The following is a 22,694-nucleotide window of genomic DNA, read 5'->3' as shown; positions in this document are numbered from 1 at the left end:
CAATTGAAATAAGTGTGTTGATAAGAATGTTAGTAAGTCAGTCGCCTCACTTTTGCAACTTTCTTTGAAACAAAAAAGGGATGCCCAATGTTCATTCATGTCTGTTATGGGTAACACCGCCATGCTGTCTTGTCTTCCTTTCGGGGGCGAGCAGGCAGGCGAGGAAAGACTTCATCACAGCCAAGTACACGGAGAAGCGCTTCTCCAGGAGGAAGTGTCCCGACATGACGTCCAGACTGCACACGCTCTGTGAAGCCGTCAAAGCCCGTGATGTCTTCTCCCTCATCCAGGTGTATGCTGAGGGTGTGGACCTCATGGAGCCCATCCCACTGGCCAACGGACATGTTAGTACTACACGCATGTTCTACTGAGATCACTTCATCACGTGCGAATAATGGAAAAATAAATGTTTTATCGAGTCGCAATCAAACGGGTTGTGTGACACAGTAGGCTATGAATCACCCTTTACCTCAATCGGTATGGGGCATTCTGGCCACTGTGATTTATTTTAAATGTATTATGCTTTAAAACAATATATACTGTATACAAAAAGCCGCCAGTCAAGATGGATCCGTTTTGTAACTGAAGCTAATTCAGTGCTTATCTACTGCTGCAGGGTAACTGAATGACTGACGAGGCTGATAACTGGCATGGATTTCTTTGTGCCCAGAGAATTAATAGTTTCCCAGAAGAATGGTTCTGGTAGCCTGGAAAGGGTTCTGGCAGTTCAGGCACTTAATGCATGGTTTTCAATACCATTACCACCTCTGTTAGCGATGTTGTCTCGTTTCTCTGATTTCTCTCTTCATATAACGGCAGATTCCCAGAAATAATTAAGTAATGTTTGTATTGCAGGAACAAGGTGAGACGGCCCTTCATCTGGCTGTCAGACTGGTGGACAGAACCTCACTTCACATCGTAGACTTCCTCACTCAGAACAGGTATGCCTCATATCTCTATGAATCTGGCTACACACTAAATGAGATGAATTGTATTTTTTCTTAACTTTTTTTCCCCCCATCTTCAAAACTGAATTAAACACTATAATGACCAAATTTAGCCATGAATGAATGAATGTATGCATGCATGAATTAATGAAGTAATCTCTGAATTAATTTAGGCAAGGCATCATGCAGCAGAGATTTGATTGCTAGAGTGTTGAGTGATGTTTACCAAACTACATTTCCAAAACCTCCATGTATTGTATACGTTTGCATGTTGACCACAAAGCTTTCCCTCACATTGCCGTTGACCCCACAATAGATCCCTGGTGAACGTATGTGGAGCGGTTAATCCATTTTGACCTGGGAACGATTCTACAAATGTCTTCTAAATCCTGACTGTTTTCTTGAAAAAGCTATGTTTCTATGTCAGTCGTTCTCAAACACTTTCATGTCACTTTTCACGATTCTTCAAAAATAGCAGACCTACAAGCTCGTGCTATGAGCTTGTAGACTGCTTATTTTTCAATAGCTAAAGCATAACATAATGCTAATACCAAAAGGGGTTCCGCCCAAAATGGGTTAAGGTCATGCATTGATACCATTGCAAACCTAACATATTGTCCTTTTTCCCCATGGGTGTCATGGCTGACAGCGTGAATCTGGATAAACCTAACATGTTGTCCTTTTCCCCATGGGTGTCATGGCTGACAGTGTGAATCTGGATAAACCTAACATGTTGTCCTTTTCCCCATGGGTGTCATGGCTGACAGTGTGAATCTGGATAAATCTAACATGTTGTCCTTTTCCCCATGGGTGTCATGGCTGACAGTGTGAATCTGGATAAACCTAACATGTTGTCCTTTTCCCCATGGGTGTCATGGCTGACAGTGTGAATCTGGATAAACCTAACATGTTGTCCTTTTCCCCATGGGTGTCATGGCTGACAGTGTGAATCTGGATAAACCTAACATGTTGTCCTTTTCCCCGTGGGTGTCATGGCTGACAGTGTGAATCTGGATAAACCTAACATGTTGTCCTTTTCCCCATGGGTGTCATGGCTGACAGTGTGAATCTGGATAAACCTAACATGTTGTCCTTTTCCCCGTGGGTGTCATGGCTGACAGCGTGAATCTGGATAAACCTAACATGTTGTCCTTTTCCCCCGTGGGTGTCTGCTCTCTGCCGACAGTGTGAATCTGGATAAGCAGACGGCCAAAGGCAGCACGGCGCTGCACTACTGCTGTCTGACCGACAACAGCGAGTGTCTCAAACTCCTGCTGCGGGGCAAGGCCACCATAGACATAGGTATGGAAACACACATGGGGCAAGGCCACCATAGACATAGGTATGGAAACACACATGGGGCAAGGCCACCATAGACATAGGTATGGAAACACACATGGGGCAAGGCCACCATAGACATAGGTATGGAAACACACATGGGGCAAGGCCACCATAGACATAGGTATGGAAACACACATGGGGCAAGGCCACCATAGACATAGGTATGGAAACACACACATGCTGTGGAAGTAAGACACCAGAAGAACGCTGTAATGCTGTTTAATATTTAATGCTACGACTTGAACAGGACATTCTCTGTGTGTGTTTCTCCGTTCTCAAGTTGACCGTCTTTCTTTGACATCTGCCACCTTTGTCTCTCTCTCCCATTTTGTTACCTACTTACTCTCTCTCTCTCTGTCACACACACACACACACACACACACATTTGCGCTACTGTACACAATTACTGTACCAACACACTTTCCCCCTGGACTAAGTCTGCTAGGCTTTATTCACACAGGAGCTGGTTTCACTAGCAGACCCTGACAGCTCTTTCTCACAACACACTAATCTCTCTGCTCCAGCTTGATGTCAACAAACTAGTACGAGGGAGAGAGAGAGAGGGAGAGAGAGAGAGAGGGGGAGGGAGGGAGGGGGAGGGGGGAGAGGGAGGGAGGGAGGGAGGGGGAGGGGGGAGAGGGAGGGAGGGAGGGAGGGACGGAGGGAGGGGGAGAGAGAGAGGGGGAGGGGGGGAGAGGGAGAGAGAGGGAGGGAGGGAGAGGGGGAGGGAGAGAGAGGGAGAGAGAGGGAGGGGGGAGAGGGAGGGAGGGTGGGGGAGAGAGGGAGAGAGAGAGAGGGAGGGGGGAGAGGGAAAGAGAGAGGGGGGAGGGAGGGAGGGAGGGGGGGGGGGGGGGGGAGGGAGGGAGAGGGAGGGAGAGAGAGACGGACGTGTGGGAAAGCAGGCTAATTACACAATTCTAACATAAACCAAAGCAAACAATGCCTGTTGTGTTTGTCCTCACATGGCATACTAGTAATGATCCTGGTTTGTTCTATTGTTTTACATTGTAGCTAATGAGTCTGGGGAGACGCCTTTGGACATAGCCAGGAGACTGAAACACATACAGTGTGAAGAGCTGGTGAGTTCTGTTCTGTCTGGCTGACCTTAACGGGGCCATGTTTACGCTAGTAACCAAGTACATTTAGGGTTGTCACAGTTATTACATAATCGTATAATCACAATTATTTGAGATAATTGCAATTATAGCATGGAATGGCCTTCCTCTGCGTATAAGGGATTGTGCTACATTTCCCTCTTTTAAATACAATCTGAAAAAATGGTTGCTTGAAAACCAAAGCTGCAACCATTTATGCTTATTTTAGGTGTATTTATTTTTTATGCTGTGTTCCCTATGTAATGTTATGTAAATGTGTTCCACTGTTTGACTGTCTGTTTTTCCATTTTGTGTTTCCTGTGAGGACTGCGGATGAAAATTAGCAACTGTGCTATATCCGGTGTATTTACGTCCATGTGACGGCCATTAATATGCATTGTCCTGTCCAAATAAAGTAAAAGTAAAGTAAATGTTATAATTGTGTCCATGTTGAAAAATGAACAAGCTGAACAAGCTTACAATGAGTTGCGTTGTAAGCTTGTAGATGCAGCTATTTCCACAGCTATTTTAAGCATAACATTTATAAAATTGCCAGTAAATCCTTGGTATATTTCAGTTATTTGCCCTGTGCACGTTTTCATTACGAAGCCTAAAAGCCAAACGGAAATGTATACGGTAGTAATGTTTCTATTCATAATGTGCCAATGCCCAATTATTTGTGTGACAATTTATCGTCAACATCGTGACAGCCCTAAGTACATTTACTCTACTTGAGTACAATTGTGAGATGCTTTTATTCTCCTTTGACACCTGGATTTACAGCCACTAGACAGCCATCAGCCATCTGTTAACCCATTCAGGACTGAGGCCAGGTTCTACTAAATGTCTTCTAAATCATGACAGTTTTCTGAAAAGTATGTCTACAGTATGTATTTGGCCGCCAACCCTCGTCTGAAAATGTGTTGTTCCAGGGACCCCCCCAGAAGCAAAGCAAACGTTCACTGTGAAAGAATAACACAATTCAAAGATTTGCACACGGTTTTTCGCGATTTTTCAAAAATGGCTACAAGCTCGTAGCGTGGCACTATGAGCAATGTAGATCTGCTGTTTTTCAACAGCTAAAGCTTTTGAAGGGAAGACCTCCGCACACTCAACTTACTAATAACAGGTGCGTCGGCGACATTTTAAGGTCCAAATTGCAACGTTTCGGTCTTTCGACTTTTTGGACATTAAATAAAACCAGCAAGTGAGAGTGTCCCTCTCAACAGCTAAAGTTTAAAATAATGGTTGAGGTGGTGAAAAGCTATAAGGTGACGCATTCCAGATCTCAATGGCTTCATGTGTTCCGTGTGTGTGTGTGTGTGTGTGTGTGTGTGTGTGTGTGTGTGTGTGTGTGTGTGTGTGTGTGTGTGTGTGTTTGTGCATGCGTGTGTGTGTGTGTGTGCAGCTTAACCAGGCCCTGGCGGGGAAGTTCAACGTGCACGTGGAGTACGAGTGGCGTCTGCAGCACGAGGACATGGACGAGAGTGACGAGGATCTGGACGAGAAGGTGAGGGAGCTGATGATGATGCTGTCAATGTTTACACACACAGACGCCACGTCAATTAATCTGTCAATTAACGTTTTCTGTGCATGTTGTTAGATCTCAGAATTCATCTTCTAACACAGTGGTTCTCAACCTGCGGGCCGGGAGGACCCCGAGGGTGGTCCCCGCATGATTTTGGAGTTGTCCCCAGATCACAGTAAAGTTAATGACTTTTTTAAATAAATGGGCCTCAGTTCAAATATGATTATTTTGGGGTGGTCCCCAGTTAAAATATGATTATTTTGGGGTGGTCCCCAGTTCAAATATGATTATTTTGGGGTGGTCCCCAGTTCAAATATGATTCTTTTGGGGTGGTCTTCAGTTCAAATATGATTATTTTGGGGGCGGGTCCCCAGTTTAATTATGATTTATTTTTGGTCGCGGTTTGATTTGAAAAGGTGTTGTGTCAGGGACACAACACATAAGAGAAGATTTGTCAACGTTTAAAAATAGGTGATCTGTAAGCTCACAAAGCGTCGCATCATGAAGCGTTGGGGGGGGGGGGGGGGGCTTGTAGATCAGCTATTTTTGAAATATCAAATGGATCTTAATATGTGTTTAAACTGTTATCCATTTTGCTGGGGATCCCATGGAATCCCATCAAGGACCCCTGTGGGTCCCCCGACCCCACTTTGAGAGCCACTGCCCTAACATGCCATACGCTCCCCGTGAGGTACAGTTACTAACGCAGTCCTATTCATTTCCATGCTAAATAAGAGCTCAATAATCATGCAATCATCCCCTGTCGCTAACTCGCATTTTACAGAACCACAGCCATCACTTCATGCATCACAGAATCACAGACATCGCCGTAAGTTCTTCGTGGCAAAAGATCCCCCAACAACAACACACTCGCATACATGGCGTCCCGCTGACCACCGGTAATGACACCCCCTCCCCCCTCATTGTCCCTCGCTCCGCAGCCCAGCCCTCATCGGAGAGACGAGCGGCCGGTCAGCTGCTACACGCCGGGCAGCAACTCCCACCACCAGCCCAGCCCGGCTGCCCTGGCGCGGGACGCCGCCAGCCTGCTGAAGGACAAGCAGCGCTCCTACATGCCCAGCCTGGTGAACAACGAGACCTACGGCACCATCCTCAACGCCAACCAGCAGCCTGCGCCCGGACAGCCTGCGGGCATGCCGGCCACCGCCTCCGCGCCACCCTTGCCACCCAGGAATCTAGGTATACGCGGCTCCTCGGACACGATGGACATGAACTGCTGTGTGGTTTTCTTTGGCGTTAATCCATTAAGAAGACCCATGAGGCCGATTCTACGAAAAGGCCTTCTAAGTCTGTAGTTCTCAAAAATAGCAGATGCACAAACTCTGTTGTGCATCTGTGACGCACTGTGAGCTTGTATATCTGCTATTTTTGAATAGCCAACGCACACATTTTAAATGATGCGGATGCTTTCCCGGTTAAGAAAAACGAAGGAGGAATAAATAATAAGTCAAAACCATTCAAAGTGATGAAATATGTTTATCCAGAAGTGTTTTATTGATCATTCTACCATTTGTTTTGAATATGTATTGATTTAAAGGATGATGTTGGATAATCCATTACCAGCTTGTCTGTCTTGCTTTGGGACTGCTATTTATATAAAGTGTGCCATTTTGGTATGATCTCAAATTGAATGGTCTCGTTTGGCTGCGGTCTGTGTCATTTCTCCTGCATGTCTTTTGACAGCTGTGATCTTTTCCTTAAGTAGCACACGGATGAGTGGCATTGGGCTGTGAGGTTGTTCTGACCTATTTCAGCACCAATGAGGTCTTTGGATAGGGAGCAGCAGAAAGTGAGTCAGGGAACACTTTTCTAGCAAGTTGTTGAGCCCCTTTAAAGAGTGGAAGAGGGCCGGTACCACTAGAATCCAGGGCTGTTTGAATCCACTATAACAGCTGCATGTCTTAACCCTCCCTTTTAACTTCACTGGTGTTGCAGAGAACAGGGGTGTCTTTTTAAGTTTAAACTAGTTCCACTAGTGTAGTTGTAAAATAACAAATAAGACCTTTTGGAGGAATTGCTGAATTCAGCAATGATGGTCTTTTTGGATGATTGGGGAAGCACAATGCCTGTATTGATGGACGTCTACCTGTCTTGGATACAGGTCTGCTCTCCATGGCAGCGTGTGGCGCCTGTGCCTTTAGAGTTGGTATTTAATAACATTAGTGGCTGTCTGGAGCCGTGCCAGGAGTGCAGAGCGTAGGCGATCTGCCCGCTGCAAGGCAAGCCCCACATGCTCCACATTCCCTCTCCCCATTAACTGTCTCTCTCAATTAAACTCAAACGGAAATGGCTGGACTTCTAAAGCGGCTGCTCCTTCTAGCAAGTGTGTTGTAATGCATTCTGTCTTCAGTCGCCCCATCTTTTCCATCATAAGCCTTTTCTGTCGCTGCTCACTCTGCATTTACCTTCCATTTATATAACTCTTACTCCTCCCTCCTAGGGTTTTCTTTATCTCTGTCTCTAACTCATTTCCCCATCTCTCTCTCTCCCTCTCTCTCTCTCAGCCCAGTTATCCGGTCTGGGAGGGATGGGTCAACCCTCGGCGTCCAGCTGGAAGCCTGGTTCTTTAGACCTGGCTGGCCGACAGAGATCCTCTTCTGACCCGCCCAACATGCATCCCCCTGTACCCCCTCTGAGGCTCACCTCGACCGGAGGTGAAACACCCATTCTGCAGTCCTCTGAATGTTGTTACATTCTCTGCCAAAATACACTTAAAAAGATGTTTCACTGATATATTACTTGAAATTGAATTCAAGAGTTGCATGTAGTGCTATAATGTTATACTTTGTTGTGGCAACAATAGGTTTTGATAATTTTGGACAATTTGAAAAATGTGGACACTGATTTGGACTAAGTTGTTGGCATTGTGTCTCTTAAGGTAAGACAGTGAGTGTGATGGAAGCGATGCAGTCGAAGCCCAGCCAAGGACCACCTGGCACTAGAACAATGCCCCCCAAGTCTCCTGTAGGGAGGTGAGACAACACTGACACACACACACACACACACACACACAGCACTGCCGAAGGGATATTATTTTCCCTACTACTACTAGACTACTACTCTCATTCAGACCTGGTGCAACCTATACGTCGTCATACCTTTTGAATCTGGGAGCTACTTTTCTCTCTCATTAGTGGTTGCTCTAACTGGTAGTTAATTGTAGTTAATTATAAATCGGTAAAGGCCTTAAAACCCATTTTGGGCGGGAACCCCTTTTGGTGTTAGCATTATGTTATTCTTTAGCTATTGAAAAATAGCAGATCTACAAGCTCATAGCGCGCCACCGAGTGGCGCGCTACGAGCTTGTAGGTCTGCTATTTTTGAAAAATCAAAGAACGACTGACATAGAATCATAGCTTTTTCAGAAAACTGTCAGGATGTAGAAGACATTTTTAGAATCTGATCTCAGGTCAAAATGGGTTAATTGTAGTTAATTATAAATCTCCTACAGTGTCAGTAAAGGCCTTCATTTGGACTGAGACAAACGGGTCGTATATCGATGTACCATTCATGGTTATTAGTGAATCCTTCAGCAGCCAAAATTCAACATGAACCTTTGCCTGTTTCAGCAACGACAAGAACTTCAGCAGAGGTCCTCTGAATCGCACAGGCTCCATTGAGAGACCAGGTGAGTAAATAGATAAGGGCAGAATAACAACTTGTATCTGATGAGCTTGGGACAAGTTGTGATATCACCACAACGAGATTACAATGCGACAACACGTGTTTTTACTATCTGCTGAGTACCGTTTCTCCTGTGGAAAGTTTGTGTTTTTTTTTCACTCTGATGGCATTTCCTCTTCCCGTTCCAGCAAAGGAAGTGCCGAGTAGCCCCCAGAACTCTGTAGGTCAATCTCTGCCTCCGGCCCCCATGCCTAGGAAAGCCTATCCTGTAAGTTTGTCATTGTTTCCACCTGGTTCATTAATGTATTGTCGAGTGCGTGTTCATTGAGTAACTATTGGCATTGTTCCGTTAGGAGTGAATTGACTTGGATATAAACGTGCAGCACAGTACGGCTATAATTTGCTCTGCATGTTGACCTATTGTCTAAATGTTTCCAGTGTCCAGTTTCCTTCCTGTAGTGTAGGCCCGAGGGGACATAACAGTGCAAAGGAGTAAAAGTTAACAATGTTAATGAAAGTAGGGAACGGTTTGAATCAGTTTTTATAATTACAGACCCACTGTATGACTTATGCTAGAGGCTAGCAATAATGTTTGCATTAATGACTTGAACCTTAGCATCCCTTTTCTGAGCATATCTTAATAATAGGCAAATAATAATAGGTGTACATTCAGTGGAAAATTGTAATCATTGTAAGATCTATTTTGAGGTTTAGCTATTTTAGTCTGGTCAATGAAGTATATAGGGTTCAAATGGTTAACTTTACTTGACTTCATCTACTGTAGCCTGAGAACAGCTACATAGTTGCTCATTTCTCTTTGGTTTGCTTTGTGTCTTGTCTTCAAAGCTTATTTGCACAATTTACAGTCGGACTAAAACGACAGGGTCTTAAGTCTTCAGCTCAGAGGCAGTTTTTCCTGCTATAGTCATTTTTATTTTTAGAACTGTAAACGTATAACTCTCTCTTCTATGAGCCTGAACCAACAAGTGTGTCTTGATTTCTGTGCATCTGTGCTCACGTGTGCACGTGTGTCTCTCAGAAGCAGAGGCCAAAGCGAGTGAAAGCCATCTACAACTGCATAGCAGACAACCCAGACGAGCTGACCTTCTCTGAGGGGGAGGTGATCGTGGTGGACGGGGAGGAGGACCAGGAGTGGTGGGTGAGTGTCTCCTCGCCGCAGCGCATCTAGCTATATGAGAAAACAACCTAGTGTGAGTTGTTAGCGTGCATGCTCGCGTGTGCATGCCGTGCACGTGTTTGTTTTGTGTTCACTTCCCCTCGTTGTTTATTTTTGTTTCACTCGTGCATGCACATTCGCTTCCCCTCATGCACCCACTTGGACGCGAGAACAAAACGGTACTGAATGCATTCTTCCAGTCCAGCACAGGGTCCAAATGTGGCCCATTCACAAACGACATCCAGCGACTCCAGTTCCCAGTAACCATGGTGGCCCAAAGCACAAGGCGATGACCTCATTCTGGCCAATAGACCCCCCCCCCCCCCTCCCCTCCCTACATACCTCCCCTCCCCTCTCCACATCCCCCCCCCCCCCCCCCCCCCCACTCTGCTGTTCTTTCCTCTGCTGAGCCCCGAGTCTGAACACAGACCAGCTGCAGCTTGTTTTCCTGCGAGCCACCTCCGCATAATATGACCGTATTTAGTCACTCTCTCATTCTCTGTGTGGACGGCCTGTTGTTAGGGCAGTGGCTCTCGGACGTTTTCATGTCAAGGACCCCCAAATCCATATGTATTTGGTCACGGAAACCCCACTTGAAACGTTGTGCCAGGGACCCCCCCCCCCCCCATAAGAGAACATTTGTCAAAAGAAAAATGAAAATAGCCTATCTGCAGGCTCACAACGCGTCGTGAGATTACCGATTGGCTATTTTCATCTAGCTGAAATTTTAAATGGAGCTTAACTGTTGCTCTACAGGGGACCTGCTGGAACTCTCTCAAGGTCCCCTGAGGGTCCCCAGACCCTACTTTGGGAGTCCAAATCCCCAGGTCCCAGCCTTCCTTCTTCCCTGTCCTACATGCAGTAGTGGTAGTAAGCATCGTGCGTGCGTGCGTCCATTTGATATAACTGTATCTCGTTGTATCGGCTAACGATCTGCTCTCTCTTCCTGTTTCACAGCTGGGCCACATAGAAGGGGAACCAATGAGAAGAGGAGCCTTCCCAGTCACGTTTGTCCACTTCATTGTTGACTGAAATGCGACCGTGGGTGTCACATGACGCACTGCGAGTCCTCCCAACTTCCTGTGTCTGCTGACCCGCGAGGCCCCGCCTATCGTCATCGAGGCCCCGCCCCATCGTCATCGAAGCCCCGCCCATCGCCATCGTTAGCAAAGCTCTTAAAACGGAGCAGTGGTCGGTCTCGCCGCCGTGGTGATCACCATGGCTACGGCACAGTGCAATGTACTGTAGAAGTACTTCGTTACAAGTAAAGGTCCGCTGTTCAAAATTTACTTGAGTAAAAGTACAAAAGTATTGGTCTCAAAATGTACTTAAAGTACCAAAAGTGAAATTGCCGGTACTCATTGTGCAGAATGTCCCAGTTCAAGTTTTCAAATGTATAAAAATCTTTTGAAAATAGCCGATCTACAAGCTCACAATGCATTGCGATGCGACACATTGTCTACAAAGTAACTAGTAACTAAACTTTTCAAATTATTGTAGTGGAGTAAAAGTACAATATTTGCCTCTGAGATGTAGTGGAATAGAAGTAAAAGTACTGGAATTACTCAAGTAAGGTACAAATACTTCAAAATTGTACTTAGTTACTTTCCACCACTGGCTACAGCACAGCGAGGCTCTTCTGACATCATGAGGAGGTCCACTCCAGGAAGTCTTGATGTCACTCCTTAATGACCAAACCCCAGGGACTCATGGGATTTTAATGTCTTGTTTATAATTGGTTCTTCTGACGCGGACTATAACATTTAAAAAATGATGATTGTAGTTAAATGACCTCTCGCAATAAATGCACTTTCCACTTCTTTATCCAGCTGGTTACAACATAAGACGAGATATTTGACGTAATGAAGGCTCTTACAGTATTCCATTCGACCATAGTCTTAGGTTCAGGTGCATTGTATAGAATGTGCTTTAAAAAAAAAAAAAAGATCGTACAGAGAGACTACAGAAATGTATTTAAACGCAGTAGTAACTGTAAATGTGAATATACATAATCGACATGTTAACATTCCACCTCTGCGCATGAACAACTTAAATTGCTTATAGGTGACACTTTTTGAACCCTATAGTAGTCTGCTAACGCAGCCGGCAGACTTTCTAAATGGTGCTAACCCAGGAATATGCTAGTAGCTGCCCTGAGTGCCCTCAAAGCAGTTCTCTCTGTCCCTGTTTCAAAGACAGACTGGCATCGGAAGGTTGTGTGGTGGGGAAAGGACTCTGCCGCATGTAAAAATAGCCTTCTAAATCGTCATCACACCTGGGAGAGCCCGCTGTCGGTGGAGAGCGCGTGTTGTTTTGTGCAATGTGTTTCTCCATGTGAATGAGAGTAATATGGAACTGCACTGCGGATGGACTCCGTGTCGCATATCTGCCGTGATATTCTTTGATCCGTCATTCCTCCATGTCTATTTCCAGCTACAGATACTAGTTGCTCCCATACTTATACTACTTGCGTCTGGAGAATATCTGTTATGATAGCAGCACACTGTAGTTCCTTCTCCCTTTGCTATTTTTAGGTTTATTGATGGCAACGACTGGAAGTGAACCAGTCAGGAAACCACCTATACTTGAACCTGTCATTCTTCCTGTTGGCTGTGGGGTTTCTGCTTTATCCCCTCATGCTGACTACACTTCCTTCGCCCGTCACCTGCCTTATTAGAGAAGGACATTTGTGGAAAAGTGTTTGTGTATCCAGTCTAACGCCTGATGTGTACTTCAGATCTACAAGCTCACAATGCGTTGCTTCTGCGACACATTGAGAGCTTGTATATCAGCTATGTTGACCATGCAACACCGGCGTACAATGAAGTGTAAAGTAACTTGAGCTGAGCATTGAAAACATCCAAGTGACCGAAACTGAGGGGGGGAAATAGTGAGGGAATGAAAACAAATGCACAAACCAGTGCAGCGTGTTTTGGGTCTCCCTCTTGCCTTTGAGGAAGCACACTCACAGACTACAAATGTTCAGTACTATATTTATTTCACACCATTTTACATCCTTGCAGAAAGAACAGATTCTTTCATACAGCTTCAGACTTATCTTGCATACATTTGCAGGTCACCTTGGTCCCGAATTATTATATTAAAGATGAGATTATGAGTCTTAGTGTTATGAAAGTAATATTCTTGCAGTGCACTCTATGTACTTAACTTGATTTTGGTTGCAGAGCAACTCTCACTCCCTCATTCTCTCTGTTTATATGTTGATATCTAGACATTTATCCTGAAACGAGAGCCTTCCAAGGTTTGTGAAAGATGGAGACTCGTGAATCATATCTGACACACTTGTCTCTCCTTTATCATTCATATTAACTCACTGGAAATGGGAAGGTTCAATAATCTATATGTGTAAATACTGTTGATATTTAAATGTAAATGGCAGTAAATGTCTTTTAATGCACTGTGGTGATGGAAAGGTTACAAAGTTGGACCTCCATGTGTGTCTACAACACTTAACTGACAGACGAACATGTGCACAACTGAGAATATAACTCACTTCACTCTTGACCATGGATTAATGCTTAATTCCAATGTGCAAATAAGTGGGAAACTGAAACTGGAATAATAAAACATGAAATCATTTGTCATATCTGTCTTCATAGTCTTGCACACAAACAATTGAATGGAAAGCATGTCTGCGTCTCTGGATTTTGAATGAGCATACTGTATAATTCAGGACATGAGGACCCTAAAAGAAAAACTATGGTGTTTAAGAGCTCCCTCTGATGGGGAATAACCCAAAGGTGATCTTGGAGTCTTCAAAAGACACATGAACTATCTTGTATTGAAACAATACTGCAACGTAGCTCTAGATTTGGGAAAGGTTTCAGCCTGATCGTAGCATCTGCATCACATTGACTACCATTATAAATAGGTAAATATTTGGAGTGGAGCTATGTGCACAAGAGCTTTGCCACTGATTGGTCCAGCAGTTTGCGAGATTCTCTGGACACACAGATCCTTTTCTAGACAGCTAGACTGCCCCCGGTTGGTACAACCCTGTGCTCAATATGATCAATATGTCCCTGGTGACAGGCTATACATGCCACAATCCTTTAACCCATTCTGACCTGAGATCAGATTCATACGAGGTTTCCACTGGACACACTGGTCTGATGAACCCATTCTGACCTGAGATCAGATTCTAAAAATGTCAGTCGTTCTTCGATTTTTCAAAAATAGCAGACCTACAAGCTCGTATCGCGCCACTCGGTGGCGCGATATGAGCTTGTAGATCTGCTATTTTTCAATAGCTAAAGCATAACATGATGCCAACACCAAAATGGGTGCCCGGTCGGCGGTCAGAATGGGTTAAGGTAGCTGTAATCAAACCTCTCCTCAAAAAGCCTACTCCTGTTGAAGTACACCGTATAAATCAAAAGGCCCTTATCAAATAGGACATTCCTTTATTGTACCATATCAAATAATGCAATTGCATTGTAACTTTCATCCCAAATTCACTCAGTAAGTGAACAGTACACAGTTATTTAAACTTTTACACGCTGCCATGACACACATGGCAACTTTTTTTCTTTTCTTTGAGTGAGCCGAGGTAAGCTTTTGGGAATTTGTAATACAGCATAGTTAAGGAAAATGACATCAGATAAAATGTACAATAAAAACATTCCCCATGACATGGGTGCAGTTATAGTATCTTTGTGATGTACCTTGTGGTCATCTAGCGACCACTATACATTATGTATCAATCTGACAACTGGGACTTCCATCCCAAAAAGCAATGTTTAGCATCTTCTGAAATCCCATGTACCATATAGTTTCATTATTGTCATGTGTAATGCCTCCCACTCATTACAATGCTCACACAGTTGCTATAGATGGTTTAAAACATTATGTACCGACTGTACTTATTTACATTAAATACGCTCTGTTTGGGCTGAAACACAGTGGAGCAACATGTTTGGATATATGTAAACAAATGCAACCCTCTTCCTTACCTTGACCTTACAAGGTCTGTAAGGACAAGAAAGAACTGAGGTTAAAGGAGGACAGAATAAAGGAAAAACACTATCGATGATTCCACAGCAAATCAGGGCTTGAAATAAGGATGATGGGATAGGGAAAGACATGACTGCCATTAGCTTGTTGAATCGTAAAACTGCACCAAAGGGCTGTGCTGCGGTTGCTTATAATCACATTTACTGTAAATTTAAGTTTAGAAATGTTAGCAACAACATGATGAATGCTCGGTAAAATATAGAAAGGGGATGCATTTCTAAACATGCTGCCCAGGTGGGCTCTTGGTAAACTGTTGCCGATTTTGCGATCATTCAGTCAACTTTTAGAAAATGTCTAGAGCTCCCATTTCTCCTGGCTTTCAGGACTTGTCTGATGTCAAGGCACAGTCAAAGGAGGCCGACAGCACCTTGCAGATGGACTGGGCCTGCTCCTGTAGAAAAGGAAGATGAGGGAGTCGGGGATATCAAATCAATCATTCATTTGCAAAAGAGTGACTGCTCCAGTCCCGTCAGAGTAACTTTTTTTATATGGATGGCATTTTATCCCCTTTCCCTCCTTGCTCACACAGACAAATTCTGTCTCACGAGATATGCACGTACCGCGCTGCAGCATTGATAGACCCAGATAGTACATTCCTGTTGCTGGCCGTCTGTGGTTTTGAGAGCCAAGAGGTTCTTTCCTGCACCCAGACCATCATCATAGCACAGCATGCGTACGATCAGGTAGAGAGGGTGGCGGTGCAGAACATCCTGCACAACCAAAACAATACATACCGGTATATTACTCCCTTAAGCGTGATTTATTCATCCCCCCCACCCCAAATATTTATAATATTTATTTTTTAATTTTATTTATTTGACAGGGACAAAGCTCATTAATCAACATGTCAGTTTTCACCTCAATGTAAATGGGCCAGAGTGTAGTGTGCCTGCACACAACACCATGCGTTGATGCCATGTGTGCATATGTGCAGGCACCCAACACTATGTCCATACAAAAACACAGTACAATACAGATCCTCTGGATATACAAAAACACAGTACAATACAGATCCTCTGGATATACAAAAACACAGTACAATACAGATCCTCTGGATATTAAAATTCTTTGAACTGGGGAAGCGTTATTGTGACCATAACTGTTGAGCCGTTTAAACTGTGGCTGCCAGTCAGACCAAACTGACCAGATATTCTTTAGTATGTCTATTTTGATCCTGCTGTGTTAATATTTGAGGAAGAATATCCAACTTCACTTTTTGAGAACTAACTCATGAGGATGCTGTTACAGTCATGGTAACAATGAGCCACGAATAATGCATTAATTATGCTAATCAACTAACTCAATAAATAAGATATTTATTAAGGAAAGCCACTACTCACACACTGATCCAGTGAGGCCACTTTGACACCATACTTTGATACTCCGAGGACCATCTCCTCATCACCAGGCACAAATGGCAGCTGTCCATCTTGCTATGAAAGAGAACAGTGTTGTTTTAAACTGAGGGTTAATATTTGAACTCATTGTTCAACACAATGTACAATGGATACTATTGTATACTGGATACTGGATACTAGTTCCCCATAAGCTACTAATTACATAGTACAACAAGATACAGTATTATGTATTCAAAGTTGCAAACAAGTAAATCCTGAAATGCTCTCATTTGTTGTTCATACTGCGAGCTTGTACTGTACATTCTGCATTTTTTTTTAACTAAGGCATTTGTATAATCGTGTAGCAAGTACGTAAGGATAACAGTGTTAAAGGGACGTTTAGAAGATTTAGAACACTTTCCTGGGGGTCTTTATGTGTTAGATTTTAGCAGTCTCTGATGTCATGGACACTTTAATGGATTAAATGTGGTACTAGCCCAGAACTCAGGGTTAGTACCACCTCTTGAGCAGGGTCCAAATCCAGAACCGGTTTCATGGCACGGCACGGTTTGCTTAGTTATTGTAGTTGAAAAGAGCCATAACAGAAATGTCTCCAGGTTCTTACTGAGTTAAGAGTCATAACAGAGTTGTCTCCCGGTTGTTACCAGAGTTAAAAGAATCATATCAGAGTTGCCTCCAGGTTCTTACCTGAGCGGCATCGATGTAGTTGATCAGATCCAGAGGCTCCTGCAGGGTCTTGCTCATGTCAAACTGGAGCTTCTCAATGGACCCCACGTATCTGACCCTGAACTCAGCACATGTTTCTGACGTGCTGTTACCTACGGGGACCAGTCACATAGCACACAGTGGTTCTGTTACCTACGGGGACCAGTCACATAGCACACAGTGTTTCTGTTACCTACGGGGACCAGTCACATAGCACACAGTGTTTCTGTTACCTACAGGGACCAGTCACATAGCACACAGTGTTTCTGTTACCTACAGGGACCAGTCACATAGCACACAGTGGTTCTGTTACCTACGGGGACCAGTCACATAGCACACAGTGGTTCTGTTACCTACAGGGACCAGTCACATAGCACACAGTGTTTCTGTTACCTACAGGGACCAGTCACATAGCACACAGTGGTTCTGTTACCTACGGGGACCAGTCACATAGCACACAGTGGTTCTGTTACCTACAGGGACCAGTCACATAGCACACAGTGTTTCTGTTACCTACGGGGACCAGTCACATAGCACACAGTGGTTCTGTTACCTACGGGGACCAGTCACATAGCACACAGTGGTTCTGTTACCTACAGGGACCAGTCACATAGCACACAGTGGTTCTGTTACCTACAGGGACCAGTCACATAGCACACAGTGGTTCTGTTACCTACGGGGACCAGTCACATAGCACACAGTGGTTCTGTTACCTACAGGGACCAGTCACATAGCACACAGTGGTTCTGTTACCTACAGGGACCAGTCACATAGCACACAGTGGTTCTGTTACCTACGGGGACCAGTCACATAGCACACAGTGGTTCTGTTACCTACAGGGACCAGTCACATAGCACACAGTGGTTCTGTTACCTACAGGGACCAGTCACATAGCACACAGTGGTTCTGTTACCTACGGGGACCAGTCACATAGCACACAGTGGTTCTGTTACCTACGGGGACCAGTCAAATAGCACACAGTGGTTCTGTTACCTACAGGGACCAGTCACATAGCACACAGTGGTTCTGTTACCTACAGGGACCAGTCACATAGCACACAGTGTTTCTGACGTGCTGTTAACTACGGGGACCAGTCACATAGCACACAGTGTTTCTGACGTGCTGTTAACTACGGGGACCAGTCACATAGCACACAGTGTTTCTGACGTGCTGTTACCTACGGGGACCAGTCACATAGCACACAGTGTTTCTGACGTGCTGTTACCTACGGGGACCAGTCACATAGCACACAGTGTTTCTGACGTGCTGTTAACTACGGGGACCAGTAACATAGCACACAGTGTTTCTGACGTGCTGTTAACTACGGGGACCAGTAACATAGCACACAGTGTTTCTGACGTGCTGTTACCTACGGGGACCAGTCACATACTTAGCACACAGTGGTTCTGAACTCAGCACATGTTTCTGACGTGCTGTTACCTACGGGGACCAGTCACATAGCACAAAGTGGTTCTGAACTCAGCACATGTTTCTGACGTGCTGTTACCTACAGGGACCAGTCACATACTTAGCACACAATGGTTCTCAACCTGCGGGTCCCCCACATGATTTGGGGGAGAGTCCCCAGCAGTGAAGTGTCAATTTAAGGATTTTTAAGACCTTTTTAATAACTCAAAAGAAAAAGACCATTACTGCATCAAAATTAATATACTATATATACAAATTTGAATGCCTCGACTCCTACAAGTGCTTGTCAGGCTGGGGGGGGGGGTCATCAGTTAATGATTATTTTTAGGGGCCACGGCCCAGCCCGAAAAGGTTGTTTGTCAAGTTGTTTGAGTGTTGAATGTTTAATCAATGGAAACAAGCCTTTTTTTGCCTTTGCCTTTGTTTTAAATTTGGTCTCCTCAACCATTTGGCATTTTTGTACTGCTGTAAAACTATTCAATCAATTTGATCAATCAAAAGAGTGACAGAAGGGCTCAACTGAAAGCAAGCAATGGTTGGTTTGGTAGATACTGGTAGTCTAATTCTGTGACTCCCACCCTGTGGTCTGGGGCCCACTGGTGGGCTGTGAGGATATTGCAAGTGTGCCCCCAGATATTTGGCAAAACAATACAAATGTATTATAATATAATAATTATATTTATAATATGCTAAATGCCACCGAGTGGCGCGCTACGAGCTTCTAGGTCTGCTATTTCTGGAAAATTTGGAAAATAAAAACTGTCAGGATGTAGAAGACATTTTTTGAAAACATTTTGAAATGAGACCTGATCCCGCAAAGTTTGGGAACCGCTGGTCTAATATTACCTGAGCTTCTGGTGGAGTCTGTGTCGAGGCTGGCAACAGTGCTAGACCTGGAGAGTCCATCAACGCTGGAGTGCACAGACTACCCCAACACAAGAACACAATACATGAGAGTCCACAGACTACCCCAACACAAGAACACAATACATGATGATGAGAGTCCACAGACTACCCCATCACAAGAACAGAACACAATACATGAGAATCCACCCGCACTGGAGTCCACAGACTACCCCAACACAAGAACACAATACATGAGAGTCCACCTCTTTTCCCACACTGGAGTCCACAGACTACCCCAACACAAGAACACAATACATGAGAGTCCACCTCTTTTCCCACACTGGAGTCCACAGACTACCCAAACACAAGAACACAATACATGAGAGTCCACACACACTCCCTCTGGGCACACTTTAGCGGACAGCCGCGGACAGAGGAAGCTGTGTTTTACGTCATTTCCGAGTTTTTAGACAGCTGGTGGATGGAAATTAAGCTCCACCCCCGCGGCTGACTGCCGCGGAGGAGAGCGTTTCCGGGAATCTGTCCGGAGGTGGAGCTTCTTTTCCATCCACCAGCTGTCTAAAAACTCGGAAATGGCGTAAAGCACAGCTTCTTCTGTCCGCGGCTGTCTGCTAAAGTGTGCCCAGACGGACTGGAGTCCACAGACCCCCCAAACACAAGAACACAATACATGAGAGTCCACCCACACTGGAGTCCACAGACCCCCCAAACAGAACAAGACTGTACATCTCATTTATACTTGATGCCACGTGCCAAAGCATAAATGAGGGCCGTTTCTGGTAATATTTTTCAGGATCTATCATCTACTGTGTGTGTGTGTGTGTGTGTGTGTGTGTGTGTGTGTGTGTGTGTGTGTGTACCTTGCTCTTGGTGCTAATCTCACTACTTTGGGAGCTGCTGCTGCTGTGGCGCTTTTTAACTTTGCGGAACATCGTTCACCATGTCGACTGTCCTCCGGTCCTCCTGCTCGCTGAAGGGACACACCAGACCACTCTGAACTGAAGGGCAGACCACACACACAGCTCAGATAGATCCGTTATAAAAGCTTAATGCTTGTCCCTATGAAAGCACTTTTTATTTTTTATTTAAAAATGTATTATCAATGCATTGCTGTATTAATTTGGACATTTTCAAAAAAAATAAGATTTTCCAGAAATGTTTAACTATAATAACAATAATAATACCGGTAGTAATAATAATAGTGTGCTTAGTAATGCAACAGAATGTTTGTCTTTGAAATGTATAATGGCCATAACGTCATATAGTCATCATCATCAAGTATCCAAAAATGCAAATGCTCAAGTACTGCACTCATTCAAGATGTAGTACAGTATAGTACAGTATTAAAGAGCAATTCCATACTGCTTGTGCTTATGCCAAGGGCAAGGGCCAGCATTCATCTACGTATGTTAAATAAAATATCACTGTAATTTAGTACACCCCATACCTTTTCGATTTTCACTTCAGTATGTCAATTCCAAATTTGTATTCATATTGGCTTTTAGTAGATTGATTACTCTCGTCCGTATCAGAAACGCGTTGCTAGGATAAACAAACCGTCATCCACACCCCACCACACTGGTTTAAACTACTACACCCCAAGTTGAAATGAAAGGACTTCTTTACGGTTGTTACATTTGATTTCACACTATTACTGGGTATAGTATTACCTCTGTTTTGGAACTTGATCGGCTGTGTTTGGGGGCGATAGTCTCATCAATCCAACGGGATGATGATGAATTGATGATGTAGCTTTCTTGAGTTTATTTCGCATATGTTCCGTGAGCAGCTAACCTATGTTCCGTGAGCGGCCAATATAAGAACGTTACGTCAGTGTCAAGCCAGCAAATAGGAGCAGCAATAAGACTTCCGGTGCCGGTCTCTTCAGAATAAAAGTTTCTCTATCTTGTCCGGGTTGAAACCTATTTCTTTAGTCTATGGTTGAAACACACGTACTCCGAGTTCCCCACGGTTTTCGAATTTCAACCCTTGATCAGATACATTATTTAATCGGGAACATATTGCAGGCAGCAGCAGCAGCTGAGCAGCAGCAAACACTTTTTCAAAGTGTGATATCCTTTGTAGGACACACTGCCATGTCTTCCTTCTCAGAATGCATTTCTTTCATGTGGATTCCAAGGGATTCGATTTCCCAAAAGTTGCGTAACTGATCTGACAGTGCCTGTTCCTCTCCGACGCTGATGTGCATCACTTCAATGTCCACAACTTCAGTTATGATATTTAGCGTGGTGACTTCTCCTTGCACCAGCCATCCAAATACCCTTTCCAGTGCAAATAGTCCTTCATTCAGTCTCTCCATTTTTCCTGTGACCATTTTCCAATATTGGTCTCCACCAATTAGGACTCCTAATTCCACTGCATCCATCCCTATGATGGCTGGGTACATCTGCTATGGGCATTCCTTTTGCTTCCAAGTCCCTCCTTATCTTTCCGTTTGGCGCTTTATTCATAGAAGAGCTCAACTTGGGTGTTTCCAATAAATGGACATGCTTTGATTGTTCTTAATATTTCTCAAACGAGCCTTCACTTTCCTGCAGGTAATTCTCTGGGCCCTGGGGTGTTTTGTAACCAAACACATACATATTCAACGAAAAATGTTTAGGAGTAATTTAAACAAGTTTATTTGTGTGTGTGTGTGTGTGTGTGTGTGTGTGTGTGTGTGTGTGTGTGTGTGTGTGTGTGTGTGTGTGTGTGTGTGTGTGTGTGTGTGTGCGTGCGTGCGTGCGTGTGTCCCTAGGTGTGTTAAGCATGCAGCAGCTATATCTGGTTGCGGACCATATAATATAACCTAATTCTGATCAGTGTTTGGGTCTATTGTATTACGCCTCTTGTGCAGATCCAAATAAAATAATTCAAATGTGTGCGTGCGTGTGTGTGCGTGTGTGTGCGTGCGCGCGTGTGTGTGTGTGTGTGTGTGTGTGTGTGTGTGTGTGTGTGTGTGTGTGTGTGTGTGTGTGTGTGTGTGTGTGTGTGTGTGTGTGTGTGTGTGTGTGTGTGTGTGTGTGTGTGTGTGTGTGTGTGTGTGTGCGCGCAACTTAATTGGCCTGTTGTAGCGCCACCGTGGATATGCACGGCTTGGGACACACTGCCATGTCTTCCTTCTCAGAATGCATTTCTTTCATGTGGATTCCAAGGGATTCGATTCCCCAAAAGTTGCGTACCTGATCTGACAGTGCCTGTTCGAATGAATTCTGAATTTATGCTTTTTTATAAACTCCGGATAATTATTATGATATGACCCTAATATAGCAACCTTACGCTTGAGTGTTGGGTAGCCGTAGCCGCTAGATGGTGCTCTGCACAAAGAAGACCGTCTGTCATCAGGACAATGAAAAGACAACGGAAGTTATATAATCATATAGGCTTATTTAGCGGTGGGTGGCTGTTGTTCTTGTATGTTATTGTGTTCTACAATAATAAGAAATAAAACATACAGAACCGCACATATATATATAGTTTATTTTTCTTTTAGAGCCAGACCCTTAACATAATCTTAATAATTTTACCTACAACCTGAATTTTTATAGTTTGTCAATATAATGTGTAATA

The 22,694-nt window shown here is 44.2% G+C and overlaps 2 protein-coding genes across 6 annotated transcripts in view; one reads left to right on the top strand and one right to left on the bottom strand.

Annotated features, from left to right (window-relative positions):
• Positions 1-13,335, top strand: part of asap2a (ArfGAP with SH3 domain, ankyrin repeat and PH domain 2a) — an 81,586-nt gene extending 68,251 nt beyond the window's left edge. The window contains exons 17-29 of one of the 4 annotated variants that reach the window (XM_083792002.1): positions 155-344; positions 856-941; positions 2,134-2,249; positions 3,300-3,367; positions 4,791-4,892; positions 5,695-5,739; positions 5,852-6,110; positions 7,436-7,585; positions 7,810-7,903; positions 8,501-8,559; positions 8,744-8,823; positions 9,601-9,714; positions 10,690-13,335. In XM_083792002.1, the coding sequence (XP_083648128.1) occupies positions 155-344; positions 856-941; positions 2,134-2,249; positions 3,300-3,367; positions 4,791-4,892; positions 5,695-5,739; positions 5,852-6,110; positions 7,436-7,585; positions 7,810-7,903; positions 8,501-8,559; positions 8,744-8,823; positions 9,601-9,714; positions 10,690-10,764 (1,438 nt within the window). In that variant the 3' untranslated portion in view covers positions 10,765-13,335. Of the gene's footprint in view, positions 1-154; positions 345-855; positions 942-2,133; positions 2,250-3,299; positions 3,368-4,790; positions 4,893-5,694; positions 5,740-5,851; positions 6,111-7,435; positions 7,586-7,809; positions 7,904-8,500; positions 8,560-8,743; positions 8,824-9,594; positions 9,715-10,689 lie in introns of all 4 variants that reach the window. The other 3 variants (XM_083792001.1, XM_083792000.1, XM_083792003.1) reach the window with 3 other exon arrangements.
• Positions 13,336-14,136: 801 nt separating this feature from the next.
• Positions 14,137-20,934, bottom strand: itgb1bp1 (integrin beta 1 binding protein 1). 2 transcript variants are annotated; one of them, XM_083791236.1, is made up of 7 exons: positions 20,795-20,934; positions 19,985-20,122; positions 19,104-19,182; positions 16,812-16,942; positions 16,107-16,199; positions 15,327-15,476; positions 14,137-15,157 (listed from the first exon to the last, which is right to left on the bottom strand). In XM_083791236.1, exons 2-7 carry the CDS (start codon positions 20,054-20,056, stop codon positions 15,086-15,088), a joined length of 597 nt encoding a protein of 198 aa, XP_083647362.1. In that variant the 5' UTR covers positions 20,057-20,122; positions 20,795-20,934; the 3' UTR covers positions 14,137-15,085. The 2 variants fall into 2 exon arrangements, with proteins under 2 accessions (XP_083647362.1, XP_083647363.1); XM_083791237.1 differs by having other exon boundaries at positions 19,985-20,094; positions 20,795-20,925.
• Between the last annotated feature and the right edge of the window lie 1,760 nt (positions 20,935-22,694).

Source organism: Protomyctophum parallelum (assembly GCF_964188405.1).
Source record: "Protomyctophum parallelum genome assembly, chromosome: 20".
Taxonomy (NCBI): domain Eukaryota; kingdom Metazoa; phylum Chordata; class Actinopteri; order Myctophiformes; family Myctophidae; genus Protomyctophum; species Protomyctophum parallelum.
Note: the sequence above shows the minus strand (reverse complement) of the source record. Positions and strands in the feature narration are given on the sequence as shown.